The 17500-nt window shown below is 38.4% G+C and overlaps 1 protein-coding gene across 1 annotated transcript in view; it reads right to left on the minus strand.

Moving 5' to 3' along the window:
• Positions 1–17500, minus strand: part of pnpla8 (patatin-like phospholipase domain containing 8) — a 62777-nt gene that overhangs the window by 29204 nt on the left and 16073 nt on the right. Inside the window, exons 4-8 of the mRNA XM_063217663.1 lie at positions 15420–15625; positions 14578–14781; positions 10418–10567; positions 9082–9233; positions 8568–8662 (exon numbers count right to left, since the gene is read on the minus strand). Coding sequence (XP_063073733.1) covers positions 8568–8662; positions 9082–9233; positions 10418–10567; positions 14578–14781; positions 15420–15625 — 807 coding nt within the window. The remainder of the gene's footprint in view (positions 1–8567; positions 8663–9081; positions 9234–10417; positions 10568–14577; positions 14782–15419; positions 15626–17500) is intronic.

Genomic DNA, 17500 nt, shown 5'->3' on the forward strand with positions numbered 1-17500 from the left:
ATAACAGTATTGTGATGGTGTAGATTATTCCTGTAATAACAGTATTGTGATGGTGTAGATTATAATAACAGTATTGTGATGGTGTAGATTATAATAACAGTATTGTGATGGTGTAGATTATATTAACAGTATCATGATGGTGTAGATTATTGCTGTACAGTATTGTGATGGTGTAGATTATTCCTGTACAGTATTGTGATGGTGTATATTATTCCTGTATTGTGATGGTGTAGATTATATTATCAGTATTGTGATGGTGTAGATTATAATAACAGTATTGTGATGGTGTAGATTATAATAACAGTATTGTGATGGTGTAGATTATATTAACAGTATTGTGATGGTGTAGATTATAATAACAGTATTGTGATGGTGTAGATTATAATTACAGTATTGTGATGGTGTAGATTATAATAACAGTATTGTGATGGTGTAGATTATAATAACAGTATTGTGATGGTGTAGATTATTCCTGTAATAACAGTATTGTGATGGTGTAGATTATTCCTGTAATAACAGTATTGTGATGGTGTAGATTATAATAACAGTATTGTGATGGTGTAGATTATAATAACAGTATTGTGATGGTGTAGATTATATTAACAGTATTGTGATGGTGTAGATTATTCCTGTACAGTATTGTGATGGTGTAGATTATAATAACAGTATTGTGATGGTGTAGATTATTCCTGTAATAACAGTATTGTGATGGTGTAGATTATAATAACTGTATTGTGATGGTGTAGATTATAATAACAGTATTGTGATGGTGTAGATTATTCCTGTATTGTGATGGTGTAGATTATAATAACAGTATTGTGATGGTGTAGATTACTCCTGTATTGTGATGGTGTAGATTATATTAACAGTATTGTGATGGTGTAGATTATTCCTGTTACAGTATTGTGATGGTGTAGATTATATTAACAGTATTGTGATGGTGTAGATTATATTAACAGTATTGTGATGGTGTAGATTATATTAACAGTATTGTGATGGTGTAGATTATATTAACAGTATTGTGATGGTGTAGATTATAATTACAGTATTGTGATGGTGTAGATTATAATAACAGTATTGTGATGGTGTAGATTATTCCTGTACAGTATTGTGATGGTGTAGATTATAATAACAGTATTGTGATGGTGTAGATTATAATTACAGTATTGTGATGGTGTAGATTATTCCTGTACAGTATTGTGATGGTGTAGATTACTCCTGTATTGTGATGGTGTAGATTATATTAACAGTATTGTGATGGTGTAGATTATAATAACAGTATTGTGATGGTGTAGATTATAATTACAGTATTGTGATGGTGTAGATTATTCCTGTACAGTATTGTGATGGTGTAGATTATAATTACAGTATTGTGATGGTGTAGATTATAATAACAGTATTGTGATGGTGTAGATTATAATAACAGTATTGTGATGGTGTAGATTATTCCTGTAATAACAGTATTGTGATGGTGTAGATTATATTAACAGTATTGTGATGGTGTAGATTATATTAACAGTATTGTGATGGTGTAGATTATTCCTGTAATAACAGTATTGTGATGGTGTAGATTATATTTACAGTATTGTGATGGTGTAGATTATAATAACAGTATTGTGATGGTGTAGATTATAATAACAGTATTGTGATGGTGTAGATTATTCCTGTACAGTATTGTGATGGTGTAGATTACTCCTGTACAGTATTGTGATGGTGTAGATTATATTAACAGTATTGTGATGGTGTAGATTATAATAACAGTATTGTGATGGTGTAGATTAATCCTGTATTGTGATGGTGTAGATTATTCCTGTACAGTATTGTGATGGTGTAGATTACTCCTGTACAGTATTGTGATGGTGTAGATTATATTAACAGTATTGTGATGGTGTAGATTATAATAACAGTATCATGATGGTGTAGATTATTGCTGTAGAGTATTGTGATGGTGTAGATTATTCCTGTACAGTATTGTGATGGTGTAGATTACTCCTGTACAGTATTGTGATGGTGTAGATTATATTAACAGTATTGTGATGGTGTAGATTATAATAACAGTATTGTGATGGTGTAGATTATAATAACAGTATTGTGATGGTGTAGATTATATTAACAGTATTGTGATGGTGTAGATTATAATAACAGTATTGTGATGGTGTAGATTATAATAACAGTATTGTGATGGTGTAGATTATAATTACAGTATTGTGATGGTGTAGATCAGGGGTGTCAAACTCATTTTGGTCCGGGGGCCGCATACAACCCATGTGGACCTCAAGCGGGCCGCATTACTAACATCATCGCAAAAAAAAAAAAAAAAACGTAAAGCAGTGGATTAGTGTTCAGTACTATCACGTTTTAAGTGTGTTGAATATGTAGAAAGCAATGCAATACTGATAATCCTATGCAAAATTTCCTTGACTTCATTCATTCATTGGCAACCGTCAATTAATTAAATATGGGACAGTTCATTTTGGCAGGGGGTTTGTATTTCTTATATGTAATTTCCTGCATTTTCACGCATTCTAACATCCTGTTTCCAGTTTGAGCTTAATAGGAACCAATACAAATCCTATTATATTTATTATTTAATTACAACCAATACCAATACAATACGAATAAGAAGTATTAACATTTTATCTCTATATATGAGGTCTATAATATATGAGCTTTATGAAATGCCTGTTACAGTACAAATTCACTATTTATATTAGAAGTGTGATGTGCACTTTACTACATATATACAGTGTAACAGAGGGACCATTGGGTTAATGTCATGCAGGTTTCGATTTTGCCCCGACGGCCGTAATTGCGCATTTCGGTTATTTCATTAAAAAAAAAAAAAAAAGTTAAAAAAAAAAAAAAAATTTTTTTTTTTTTTTTTTTTTACATCCGGGCCGGATGGAACCCTCCCGCGGGCCGGATGCGGCCCGCGGGCCGGATGTTTGACACCCCTGGTGTAGATTATATTAACAGTATTGTGATGGTGTAGATTATTCCTGTAATAACAGTATTGTGATGGTGTAGATTATTCCTGTAATAACAGTATTGTGATGGTGTAGATTATATTAACAGTATTGTGATGGTGTAGATTATATTAACAGTATTGTGATGGTGTAGATTATTCCTGTACTGTATTGTGATGGTGTAGATTATATTAACAGTATTGTGATGGTGTAGATTATTCCTGTAATAACTGTATTGTGATGGTGTAGATTATAATAACAGTATTGTGATGGTGTAGATTATTCCTGTAATAACAGTATTGTGATGGTGTAGATTATATTAACAGTATTGTGATGGTGTAGATTATAATAACAGTATTGTGATGGTGTAGATTATAATAACAGTATTGTGATGGTGTAGATTATTCCTGTACAGTATTGTGATGGTGTAGATTATTCCTGTACAGTATTGTGATGGTGTAGATTATTCCTGTATTGTGATGGTGTATATTATATTAACAGTATTGTGATGGTGTAGATTATAATAACTGTATTGTGATGGTGTAGATTATAATAACAGTATTGTGATGGTGTAGATTATAATAACAGCATTGTGATGGAGTAGATTATAATAACATTATTGTGATGGTGTAGATTATAATTACAGTATTGTGATGGTGTAGATTATAATTACAGTATTGTGATGGTGTAGATTATAATAACAGTATTGTGATGGTGTAGATTATTCCTGTAATAACAGTATTGTGATGGTGTAGATTATTCCTGTAATAACTGTATTGTGATGGTGTAGATTATAATAACAGTATTGTGATGGTGTAGATTATAATAACAGTATTGTGATGGTGTAGATTATTCCTGTACAGTATTGTGATGGTGTAGATTATAATAACAGTATTGTGATGGTGTAGATTATTCCTGTAATAACAGTATTGTGATGGTGTAGATTATAATAACAGTATTGTGATGGTGTAGATTATTCCTGTAATAACAGTATTGTGATGGTGTAGATTATAATAACAGTATTGTGATGGTGTAGATTATAATAACAGTATTGTGATGGTGTAGATTATAATAACAGTATTGTGATGGTGTAGATTATTCCTGTACAGTATTGTGATGGTGTAGATTACTCCTGTACAGTATTGTGATGGTGTAGATTACTCCTGTATTGTGATGGTGTAGATTATATTAACAGTATTGTGATGGTGTAGATTATAATAACAGTATTGTGATGGTGTAGATTATAATAACAGTATTGTGATGGTGTAGATTATATTAACAGTATTGTGATGGTGTAGATTATAATAATAGTATTGTGATGGTGTAGATTATAATTACAGTATTGTGATGGTGTAGATTATAATTACAGTATTGTGATGGTGTAGATTATATTAACAGTATTGTGATGGTGTAGATTATTCCTGTAATAACAGTATTGTGATGGTGTAGATTATTCCTGTAATAACAGTATTGTGATGGTGTAGATTATAATAACAGTATTGTGATGGTGTAGATTATATTAACAGTATTGTGATGGTGTAGATTATTCCTGTACAGTATTGTGATGGTGTAGATTATAATAACAGTATTGTGATGGTGTAGATTATTCCTGTAATAACAGTATTGTGATGGTGTAGATTATAATAACTGTATTGTGATGGTGTAGATTATTCCTGTATTAACAGTATTGTGATGGTGTAGATTATTACTGTAATGTGATGGTGTAGATTATAATAACAGTATTGTGATGGTGTAGATTAATCCTGTATTGTGATGGTGTAGATTATATTAACAGTATTGTGATGGTGTAGATTATTCCTGTACAGTATTGTGATGGTGTAGATTATAATAACAGTATTGTGATGGTGTAGATTATATTAACAGTATTGTGATGGTGTAGATTATATTAACAGTATTGTGATGGTGTAGATTATATTAACAGTATTGTGATGGTGTAGATTATTCCTGTAATAACAGTATTGTGATGGTGTAGATTATAATAACAGTATTGTGATGGTGTAGATTATTCCTGTACAGTATTGTGATGGTGTAGATTATAATTACAGTATTGTGATGGTGTAGATTATTCCTGTACAGTATTGTGATGGTGTAGATTACTCCTGTATTGTGATGGTGTAGATTATATTAACAGTATTGTGATGGTGTAGATTATAATAACAGTATTGTGATGGTGTAGATTATAATAACAGTATTGTGATGGTGTAGATTATTCCTGTACAGTATTGTGATGGTGTAGATTATAATTACAGTATTGTGATGGTGTAGATTATAATTACAGTATTGTGATGGTGTAGATTATAATAACAGTATTGTGATGGTGTAGATTATAATAACAGTATTGTGATGGTGTAGATTATTCCTGTACAGTATTGTGATGGTGTAGATTACTCCTGTACAGTATTGTGATGGTGTAGATTATATTAACAGTATTGTGATGGTGTAGATTATAATAACAGTATTGTGATGGTATAGATTATTCCTGTACAGTATTGTGATGGTGTAGATTATTCCTGTACAGTATTGTGATGGTGTAGATTATAATAACAGTATTGTGATGGTGTAGATTATAATAACAGTATTGTGATGGTGTAGATTATTCCTGTACAGTATTGTGATGGTGTAGATTATATTAACAGTATTGTGATGGTGTAGATTATAATAACAGTATTGTGATGGTGTAGATTATATTAACAGTATTGTGATGGTGTAGATTATTCCTGTAATAACTGTATTGTGATGGTGTAGATTATTCCTGTATTGTGATGGTGTAGATTATAATAACAGTATTGTGATGGTGTAGATTAATCCTGTATTGTGATGGTGTAGATTATAATTACAGTATTGTGATGGTGTAGATTATAATAACAGTATTGTGATGGTGTAGATTATATTAACAGTATTGTGATGGTGTAGATTATAATAACAGTATTGTGATGGTGTAGATTATAATAACAGTATTGTGATGGTGTAGATTATAATTACAGTATTGTGATGGTGTAGATTATAATAACAGTATTGTGATGGTGTAGATTATAATAACAGTATTGTGATGGTGTAGATTATAATTACAGTATTGTGATGGTGTAGATTATAATAACAGTATTGTGATGGTGTAGATTATAATAACAGTATTGTGATGGTGTAGATTATAATAACAGTATTGTGATGGTGTAGATTATAATAACAGTATTGTGATGGTGTAGATTATAATTACAGTATTGTGATGGTGTAGATTATATTAACAGTATTGTGATGGTGTAGATTATTCCTGTAATAACAGTATTGTGATGGTGTAGATTATAATAACAGTATTGTGATGGTGTAGATTATAATAACAGTATTGTGATGGTGTAGATTATAATAACAGTATTGTGATGGTGTAGATTATAATTACAGTATTGTGATGGTGTAGATTATATTAACAGTATTGTGATGGTGTAGATTATAATTACAGTATTGTGATGGTGTAGATTATAATTACAGTATTGTGATGGTGTAGATTATTCCTGTACAGTATTGTGATGGTGTAGATTATTCCTGCTACAGTATTGTGATGGTGTAGATTATAATAACAGTATTGTGATGGTGTAGATTATAATAACAGTATTGTGATGGTGTAGATTATATTAACAGTATTGTGATGGTGTAGATTATTCCTGTAATAACAGTATTGTGATGGTGTAGATTATAATAACAGTATTGTGATGGTGTAGATTATAATAACAGTATTGTGATGGTGTAGATTATAATAACAGTATTGTGATGGTGTAGATTATAATTACAGTATTGTGATGGTGTAGATTATATTAACAGTATTGTGATGGTGTAGATTATAATAACAGTATTGTGATGGTGTAGATTATATTAACAGTATTGTGATGGTGTAGATTATATTAACAGTATTGTGATGGTGTAGATTACATTAACAGTATTGTGATGGTGTAGATTATTCCTGTAATAACTGTATTGTGATGGTGTAGATTATAATAACAGTATTGTGATGGTGTAGATTATTCCTGTAATAACAGTATTGTGATGGTGTAGATTATATTAACAGTATTGTGATGGTGTAGATTATTCCTGTACAGTATTGTGATGGTGTAGATTATATTAACAGTATTGTGATGGTGTAGATTATATTAACAGTATTGTGATGGTGTAGATCAGAGGTTGCGCTAGACTTTTTCACAGTCCGTCATTTTGACGGACAGGGTCGAAAAAAATCCGTCATCGCCTATTTTTTTTAATTCTCCATCTCGTTTCTCAATATGGGGGTCGCGACCCCGCACCGGGAACAACACATGCGCAATTGCGGCCAATTGAGAGTAAACCGCTGTGAATACACCCCCTTTCACTCGACATTCATTCTCCAACTTTGAGGATGGATTCAATTTTGCTGTCCACTTTCTCTCTCACTAAAGCTGCAGATATCTCTCATGACGCGCGTCTGATTCAATATTCAGCGCTATGGTCACCACAAGCACTTTTTAAAAAGACGCGTGCAGGGCTTTATCCCACAGCTGTCAGTCACTCGTTTTGCTCTGATTAATACACCGATTGTAATACAAAGGCGCAGTGTTACATGGGTTAACATGCACGATGGAAAGGAAAGCCGTCTTGAAGCAGAAAGGCTTAGCCCAGGCAGTCGACAAAGGCACTGAATCCTACAACAGGAAGACGACCAGATTTCGCAAAACTTTGTTGAAAAATATCAGCGACGGTAAAGGGAGCCTCTCAATACGTAGCCCCATCGGCTGATATGTTGGCTCTGGGAGCGCGGTAAAGTTGTCTGAATAAAAAATATATCGCCTATAATGGGTGAACCAGCTATCGAAATGAGAGAAGGTTTCAGGCAACGTTTGCCAAGTTGTAAGTTGCGTTGCCTGGTAATACTTAGGCTCTTGAATATCCATTGTTTTTATTAGTTAATGTCCTGAAGCCGTTTTAGACCTGCGTTGCCTTTGAGTGAAGGTTCTGGCTAGTTTGTTTTCAAGCGAGGAGTTATGAACTACTAAGGGCGATAGAGGGACAACTTCGTCATTGGCAGAAAATCAGATAGTCGGTAAATGTAGTAGGCCTAGGTCTACACATAGTTCTGAATCTTAAATTCGAAGTCACACGTTTATGGTGGCAACGTCTTAGTTATTTTAATTCATTAGGCCTATTTGGAACAAGTGGAGAGGCGCGCGCTCTGCTGCAGCCAGCCGCACAGCCCAGCTGCGGCGCATGGTATGACAAGCAGGGAGAGAGGGAGAAAGGCAAATGATAGTAGCATGACATTATCTGCGCTGATAACTATGCCTAATTGAAATGCATATTTGCTCTACTCGATAGAGGCGTAGGCCTATAAACGTATGATTTAGCCTATTTATCATCACGCTGAATATTGATCCGTCAAAATGACGGACAGGCTTCAGAATTTTCCGTCATCCTTCAAAAAAATCCGTCAATGACGGACATTTGTCGGTTAACGCGACCTCTGGTGTATGTGTATGTGTGTGTGTGTGTGTGTGTGTGTGTGTGTGTGTGTGTGTGTGTGTGTGTGTGTGTGTGTGTGTGTGTGTGTGTGTGTGTGTGTACCTGTGCTAACGCCACATATATAGTCGAACAGCTGGTGGATGGGTTTCCCAGTTAGAGCTTCCAGCCGACGCAGAGTCTGAAGACACACCAGACCCCTACAGGAGAGAACACACACACATTATACACACAAACACACACATTATACACACTCACATATTATACACACACACACACACACACACACATTATACACACACATACACACATTATGCATACACACAAAGTCTGCAGACACACCAGACCCCTACAGGAGAGAAACAACACACACATATTATACACACACACACACACACACACACACACACACACACACACACACACACACACACACACACACACACACACACACACACACACACACACACACACACACACACACACACATTGTACACACACACAGTCTGCAGAGCCACCAGACCCGTACAGAAACTAGACATACACACACACACATTATACACACCCCTATGGAAACAAGACATAATGTGTGTGTGTGTGTGTGTGTGTGTGTTATCACCTGGTGCCTCCTCCGTCTATACTGAGTACCCGTATGCCCCTCCCCCTGGGGGGGTCCGTGTAGCCCACGATAGCCAGGGCCTGACGCACGGCGGCCTGCAGATCTGGATCTGACGCCTGGCGAAGCTTCAACAGGCAGGGGATCACACGCTCCTAAACAGGGGGAGAGAGAGAAGGGGAGAGTATTAGAGAGTGTGTGTGAGTGTGTGTGTGTGTGTGTGTGTGAGTGTGTGTGTGTGTGTGTGTGTGTGTGTGTGTGTGCAGATCTGGGTCTGATGCCTGGCGAAGCTTTAGCAGGCACGGGATCACACGCTCCTAAACAGGGGGAGAGGGAAGGGGAGAGTATTACAGTGTGAGTGTGTGTGTGTGTGTGAGTGTGTGTGTGTGTGTGTGTAGGTCTGGATCTGACGCCTGGCGAAGCTTCAACAGACACGGGATCACACGCTCCTGTACAGGGGGAGAGAGAGAAGGGGAGAGAGTATTAGAGAGTGTGTGTGTGTGTGTGTGTGTGTGTGTGTGTGTGTGTGTGTGGAAGTCTGGGTCTGACACGGGATCACACGCTCCTATACAGGGAGAGAGAAGGGGGGGAGTATTAGAGTGTGTGTGTGTGTGTGTGTGTGTGTGTGTGTGTGTGTGTGTGTGTGTGTGTGTGTGTGTGTGGAGATCTGGGTCTGACGCCTGGCGAAGCTTCAACAGACACGGGATCACACGCTCCTGTAGCAAGGGAGAGGGGGGGGGTATTAGTGTGTGTGTGTGTGTGTGTGTGTGTGTGTGTGTGTGTGTGTGTGTGTGTGTGTGTGTGTGTGTGTGGTTATGTCCATGTGTGTGTGTGTGGTTATGACCATATGTGTGTGTGTGTGTGTGTGTGTGTGTGTGTGTGTGGTTATGTCCATGTGTGTGTGTGTGGTTATGACCATATGTGTGTGTGTGTGTGTGTGTGTGTGTGTGTGTGTGTGTGTGTGTGTGTGTGTGTGTGTGTGTGTGTGTGTGTGTGTGTGTGTGTGTGTGTGTGTGTGTGTGTGTGTCTGCAGGTTAGGGTGCAGAGCCTCAGATCTTCATGGCGACTCCTCTGGTCTCTGGGAATTCCATGAGGTGGTAGCTGAGGTACACACACACACACACACACACACACACACACACACACACACACACACACACACACACACACACACACACACACACCTTGATGGCGACCCCTCTGGTCTCTGGGAATTCCATGAGGTGGTAGCTGAGGTACACACACACACACACACACACACACACACACACACACACACACACACACACACACACACACACACACACACACACACACACACACACACACACACACACACCTTGATGGCGACCCCTCTGGTCTCTGGGAATTCCATGAGGTGGTAGCTGAGGTCCTCCACTCTGCTGGTCGTCACCTTGACCTCTGTGACCTTCTGAAGGGCGTTGACCAGCGCCCGCGTCCTGTTGTCCACGCTCGCACGCGCGATGATCTACAGTAAACACAAACAAACAACAAACAAACAAACACACATGAGCAGCAGAGAAACATGTCGTGGCGCAACTCGGAGGGGATCGAAATATCATTTTAATACTGCCATTGGATTACATGCTACAATTTTCGGCTAAAAACGCAGTTGAGGTCCCATGAAATCTGGGGAAGTGACGTCACTTTCAAGCTCTATGGTCCCTATCAAGGCTCCTGGTTGGGCAGTATGGTCTCTATTCTCCAATCAGGAGCCTTGACCATAGTCAGAGACCACACTGTCCAATCAGGACTCTTGACCATAGTCAGAGACCACACTATCCAACCAGGAGCCTTGACAGAGACCACACTGTCCAACCAGGAGCCTTGACCATAGTCAGAGACCACACTGTCCAATCAGGAGCCTTGTCCATAGTCAGAGACCACACTGTCCAATCAGGAGCCTTGACAGAGACCACACTGTCCAACCAGGAGCCTTGACCATAGTCAGAGACCACACTGTCCAACCAGGAGCCTTGTCCATAGTTAGGGCCGCCTTCATATTGTGGTAGATATTCAGATTTACTCCTTCTCTCTGTGCCAGTACTCTCTGGGCCTAGTTATGATCCCAAGTCTATAGTTATAATACTTATGCTACGCGTCATTCACACATGTCACTAGTTACTAGCTTCTCGCTTGCTAGCCTACTCGCCACTCTCTCATGGAACGTTTGCTAAATGTTCCCGCGGCTTTAACTGCCAAGGCACTCCTCTGCTGTAGTTATATACCGGTACATACTGCATATAGTATATACTATATATTACATTATTAATGTAGTTATTATAACTAACTTGTTCCTTCTGTGTCAGTAGTCTCTGTGCCTTGGCCTCCTTTTCCTCAGCTGTAGTGGTATATAAATATGTATATGATATGATATTATATTATTAATGTAGATATCAATATAAACTCGTTCCCTCTGGGTCAGCAGTCTTTGTGCTTTGGTTTCCGCCTCCTCCTCAGCTATTAGTTATATACATATGTAGTATATATACACTACCGGTCAAAAGTTTGGGTTCACCACATTTTCCTCCCACAATGCCTCTTTCTGACAGTTAAGCTTATTCCTTTTCAATTTCAGTTCTGGTATAAAATCAGTGTATACAGTAATTGTTCCTTGAAAATAATGCATGCAACAAATAAGAAATTTGATATTGGAAAAAGTAAATGTTGAATGGATTTACTTGTATAGACAAACCAAAATGTATCACTAACTTTTGACTAATCAAAGTGTACCTTTACTAAGGTAGTGTCTAGTCTGGTGTACTAATCAAAGTGCAGACTCCTTTGGCATTAATAATAGCCAGTTGTGGTTCTACAGATTCATTCCTTGGATGAGATGAGGTCCAGAATTGCCCGTGAGTTCTATGAGCCCCATGCATGCAAAAGTTGATGTCTGCTCCTGTCAATTCATACAATGCCGGATGATATGCACATAATTTGAAAGAGGAGAATCTACACTTTCCAACGATGTATGGCACTGGTTTGCACACTAAAACATCGCTGAGACAATGGATCGTGCATTCATAAGTAGGCTCATTCTGACGGCTAGAAAATCATGCCGCTACTTTGACTTGAATTTGTGGACGAGGTGGCAACTCAACAATGTCAACATGTCATACACCTACCATTGGAAAGGGCAGATACTGAGCTTTTCAATAGTGCCATGAATTCTCTGATAAACCAAAGAAATATCTGTAGAAAAATTGACTAAAACACGTATTTCTATGTAATAAATGGGTGAAAAAGCTTGGTTAGATTTCACTCTTCTGTCCAGTTTAACCAATTTTATGGGTAATCAAACCTTTTTTCACCTGTGGCTGTTCAGTAATTTCCATTATTCCATTTCAAGCTATTCAAAAGATGTTTGCAACTTGAATTGCAAACAAATAACTGGGAAAATGAAGGTGACCCCAAACTTTTGAACGGTAGTGTATATTATATTATATTAAATTATATTATATTATATTATATTATGTTATATTATATTATATTATATTATATTATATTATATTATATTATATTCAATTATATTATATTATATTATATTATATTATATTCAATTATATTATATAATATTATATTAAATTATAGTATAGTATATTATATTATATTATATTATATTATATTATATTATATTATATTATATTATATTATATCCATACTAACTCGTTCCCTCTGGGTGAGTAGTCTTTGTGCTTTGGCTTCTGCCTCCTTCTCCTCTGCTGTTATATTATATTATGTTGTATTATATTATATTATATTATATTATATTATATTATATTATACTATATTATATTATATTATATTATATCCATACTACAGTGCCCTCCATAATTATTGGCACCCCTGGTTGAGATGTGTTAAAAGCCTTAAAATAAATTCAGTGTTTATTGCAGAAGAATACTGTCACACTGAAAATTTTAGGAAAATGTAGCCTTCAACTCAAATGAATTGTAGGAAAATAAAAAAATCCCTGACTAAAAAATAATTATTTTTCATTAAATCACCTGTTCCACAATTATTGGCACCCTTAACAATTCCCAGGAAATAAATATAATTGAAGCATTTCTGTCATTTCTACAGTAGTTTACAAAGTTTACCAGAGAATGTAGGAACATTTAATTAGTAATTCATCACTTCCTGTTTCCCTGGGGTATAAATATGACGTGACACCGAGGCCATTTCTCTTATCCACTCTTAAACATGGGAAAGACAAAGGAACACAGCATACAAGTGAGGCAGATGTGCGTCGACCTTCACAGGTCAGGCAGAGGCTACAAGAAGATTGCCACTCAACTGCAGCTGCCCATATCTACTGTGAGAGGAATAATTAAGAAGTTCAAAACAACTGGAACAGTGGTAAACAAGACCCAAAGCTCACTGTTACAGAATTACAACAAATGGTAGCATCCTGGGGTCACAAAGTCTCCAAATCAACCATCAGGCGCTGTCTACACGCCAACAAGCTGTTTGGGAGGCATGCACGGAGAAAACCTTTCCTCACCCACAATCATAAACGCAAACGTCTGGAGTTCGCCAAGCGGTATTGGGGCTTCAACTGGGACCGTGTGCTTTGGTCAGATGAGACCAAGATTGAGCCTTTTGGCAACAAACACTCTAAGTGGGTCTGGCGTGTCACGAAAGATGCGCATGCTGAAAAGCAGCTCATACCCACTGTGAAGTATGGGGGTGGGTCAGTGATGCTGTGGGGCTGTTTCGCTTCCAAAGGCCCTGGGAAGCTTGTTAGGGTGCATGGCATCATGAATGCTTTGAAATACCAGGACATTTTAAATCAAAATCTGTTGCCCTCTGCCCAAAAGCTGAAGATGGGTCGTCACTGGGTCTTTCAGCAAGACAATGACCCTAAACATATGGCCAAATCTACACAGAAATGGTTAACCAGACACAAAATCAAGCTCCTCCCATGGCCATCTCAGTCCCCAGACCTCAACCCCATTGAGAACCTGTGGGGTGAGCTGAAGAGGAGAGTACAGAGGAGAGGACCCAGGTCTCTGGATGATTTAGAGAGATTCTGCAAAGAGGAATGGCTGAAGATCCCTCTTTCTGTCTTTTCCCATCTTGTGAAACATTATAGGAGAAGATTAGGTGCTGTTTTGTTGGCAAAAGGGGGTTGTACAAAATATTAACAACAGGGGTGCTAATAATTGTGACACATTATTTGATGTCAAATAATTATTTCTTTATGTGGGATTTTTTCCCCACTGAATAAATGCACTTGTATTGAAGGTTGGATTTTTCTCTTTTTTTCCATTAAGGTCCCATATTATTTAGAGAAAAATAATAATAATTGGAAGCTAAAAAACACATCTCAACCAGGGGTGCCAATAATAATGGAGGGCACTGTAACTCGTTCCCTCTGGGTGAGTAGTCTTTGTGCTTTGGCTTCTGCCTCCTTCTCCTCTGCTGTTATATTATATTATATTAAATTATAGTATATTATATTATATCAATACTAACTCGTTCCCTCTGTGTCAGTAGTCTTTTTGCTTTGGCTTCCGCCTCCTTCTCTTCTGGACTCTTCTCTGGCGTCTCCGTGGCGACAGCAGCCTGATCTGCGGCGGCCATCTTGGATTTCTCCTTCTCAGCCGTTGCTATGGCAGCACTCTGAGCGTCCGGGCGGAACTTGGGCACCAGGGGGGCAAAGTAGCTGCCCACAAAACTCTAGAACACACACACGCACGCACACACACACACACACACGCACACGCACACGCACGCACACGCACGCACGCACGCACATAGTAGGGCTGCACAATTAATCAAAAAATAATCAAATCGTGATAACATAGTGAAATCGAACTCGTGATTTTAATCGTGATTTAATCGTGGCAATAGTGACCTACTTTTCAGAGCGTCCTTGAAGCCAGAACATACTGACAGGCTGGTGTTTCTGGCCTGAAATCTGTCCACTTAAGTTTCATGCTATTGCCTTTACATAATTATTACAATTCATTTTATTTTGCTCATCCCGTATGTAATTCATTCTTGGTTATATTTCATCTTGTTATAATTTTCAAAAAAATCTGCAAAAATCAATAATCGTGATTAATAATCGTGATTATGATTTTGACCAAAATAATCGTGATTTTTTCCATAATCGTGCAGCCCTACTCCATAGTATATCCACAACGCTACTCACTGAGCTTCTCATGCATAAGCAGCAGAATGTTAACACAAAATCGTGACACATTTAATAACAAAAAAGAATGACAATCATAAAAGTGGTAAAAGGTTAAAAATCAATAAAAGAACATCAATAAAAAGTAAGTGTGTAAATAAATAGTACAAGCGTATCAGACCTGTACGCTGGGTCGGTGGTAGGAGAGGTACTGGCTGATGCCCTTCCTGGGGGAGGGGGGGGCAGGAGAGTCGGCCGGGGGGGCAGGGGGGGCATCAGAAGAGGCGGGGGTTGGGGCCTCGGAGGAGGCTGGGGTGGGCGCGGGGGCCTCGACAGGTAGGGGGGCCCCCGGAGTCTCAGGTGAGTCTGGGTGCCTCTTGGCAGCCACTGATAGACAGACAGACAGACAGACAGACAGACAAATAGATAGACGGACAGATAGATAGACAGACAGATAGATAGATCAGTTACAAAAACAAAAAGACAATAGACAAACACAAAACCAATTTTCCTCACAGTATATCTTATATATAGCCGCACGGCAGTAGCAGCCGTGGCCAAGTGGTTAAGGACAAGGGCTTTAGATCATCAAGGTTACAGGTTCGAATCCCACCCTCTCACTCCCTACCGCACTCCATGGCTTAGTGCCCTTGAGCAAGGCACCTAACCCCACACTGCTCCAGGGACTGTAACCAATACCCTGTACCAAGGCACCTAACCCCACACTGCTCCAGGGGACTGTAACCAATACCCTGTACCAAGGCACCTGACCCCACATTGCTCCAGGGACTGTAACCAATACCCTGTACCAAGGCACCTAACCCCACACTGCTCCAGGGACTGTAACCAATACCCTGTACCAAGGCACCTGACCCCACACTGCTCCAGGGACTGTAACCAATACCCTGTACCAAGGCATCTAGCCCCACACTACTCCAGGAACTGTAACCAATACCCTGTACCAAGGCACCTAACCCCACATTGCTCCAGGGACTGTAACCAATACCCTGTACCAAGGCTCCTAACCCCAAATTGCTCCAGGGACTGTAACCAATACCCTGTACCAAGGCACCTATCCCCACATTGCTCCAGGGACTGTAACCAATACCCTGTACCAAGGCACCTAACCCCACACTGCTCCAGGGACTGTAACCAATACCCTGTACCAAGGCACCTAATCCCACACTGATCCAGGGACTGTAACCAATACCCTGTACCAAGGCTCCTAACCCCAAATTGCTCCAGGGACTGTAACCAATACCCTGTACCAAGGCACCTATCCCCACATTGCTCCAGGGACTGTAACCAATACCCTGTACCAAGGCACCTATCCCCACACTGCTCCAGGGCCTGTAACCAATACCCTGTAGCAAGGCACCTAACCCCACACTGCTCCAGGGACTGTAACCATGGCACCTATCCCCACATTGCTCCAGGGACTGTAACCAATACCCTGTACCAAGGCACCTGACCCCACATTGCTCCAGGGACTGTAACCAATACCCTGTACCAAGGCACCTAACCCCACACTGCTCCAGGGACTGTAACCAATACCCTGTAAATAACTGTAAGTTGCTTTGGTTAAAAAGTGTCTGTCCAATGCAATATCATAATATATATATTATATATATATATATATAATATAATACTCAGGGCTCTTTGTTCATCACTAGCTAATAAGGCTAGTAGATGTTAATTTCAATAGCCAAACACACACTCACTAGTGGGTCAAAGTGGCTAGTTAGTAAGGTGGTCTTTTCTACCAGCCAAACTGAAATTTAACCAGCTGCATTTGGCCTGCTGGCTGGTGTCAATGTAGAGCCCTGGTAATATGTAATGTAGGGATGCAAACGATTAATCAATGTGTTAATCGATTAAAAAACATTAATCGCAATTAATCGACAATTCAACTGACAAGAGACCCAGGTGAAATGGGCATGTGAAGAGTGTATGTGAACTGTGAAGAGGGGTGTGAATAGTGGCAATATTTAAATCACCTTTGGATTAAAGAATTGAAATAGAATTCATTTAAATGTGGTATTTTACCTGAATTTTGAATAAAACATTTCAGATTTAGTGGTTTTTTTTCCAGAAATATTTCGGGGGGAAAATGCCGCTTATCAATTAATTGTAAGTCGATCAATAAGGCTATCAACTAATGCTTAATGAATTAATCGATAATTTGCATCCCTAATGTAATGTAATGCATCAAGCTAGGTTCACACACGTCTCTACTACGTAGTTACTCGCTCAGCGAATGAA

This window comes from Engraulis encrasicolus, chromosome 15 (genome assembly GCF_034702125.1).
Source record: "Engraulis encrasicolus isolate BLACKSEA-1 chromosome 15, IST_EnEncr_1.0, whole genome shotgun sequence".
Classification (NCBI taxonomy): domain Eukaryota; kingdom Metazoa; phylum Chordata; class Actinopteri; order Clupeiformes; family Engraulidae; genus Engraulis; species Engraulis encrasicolus.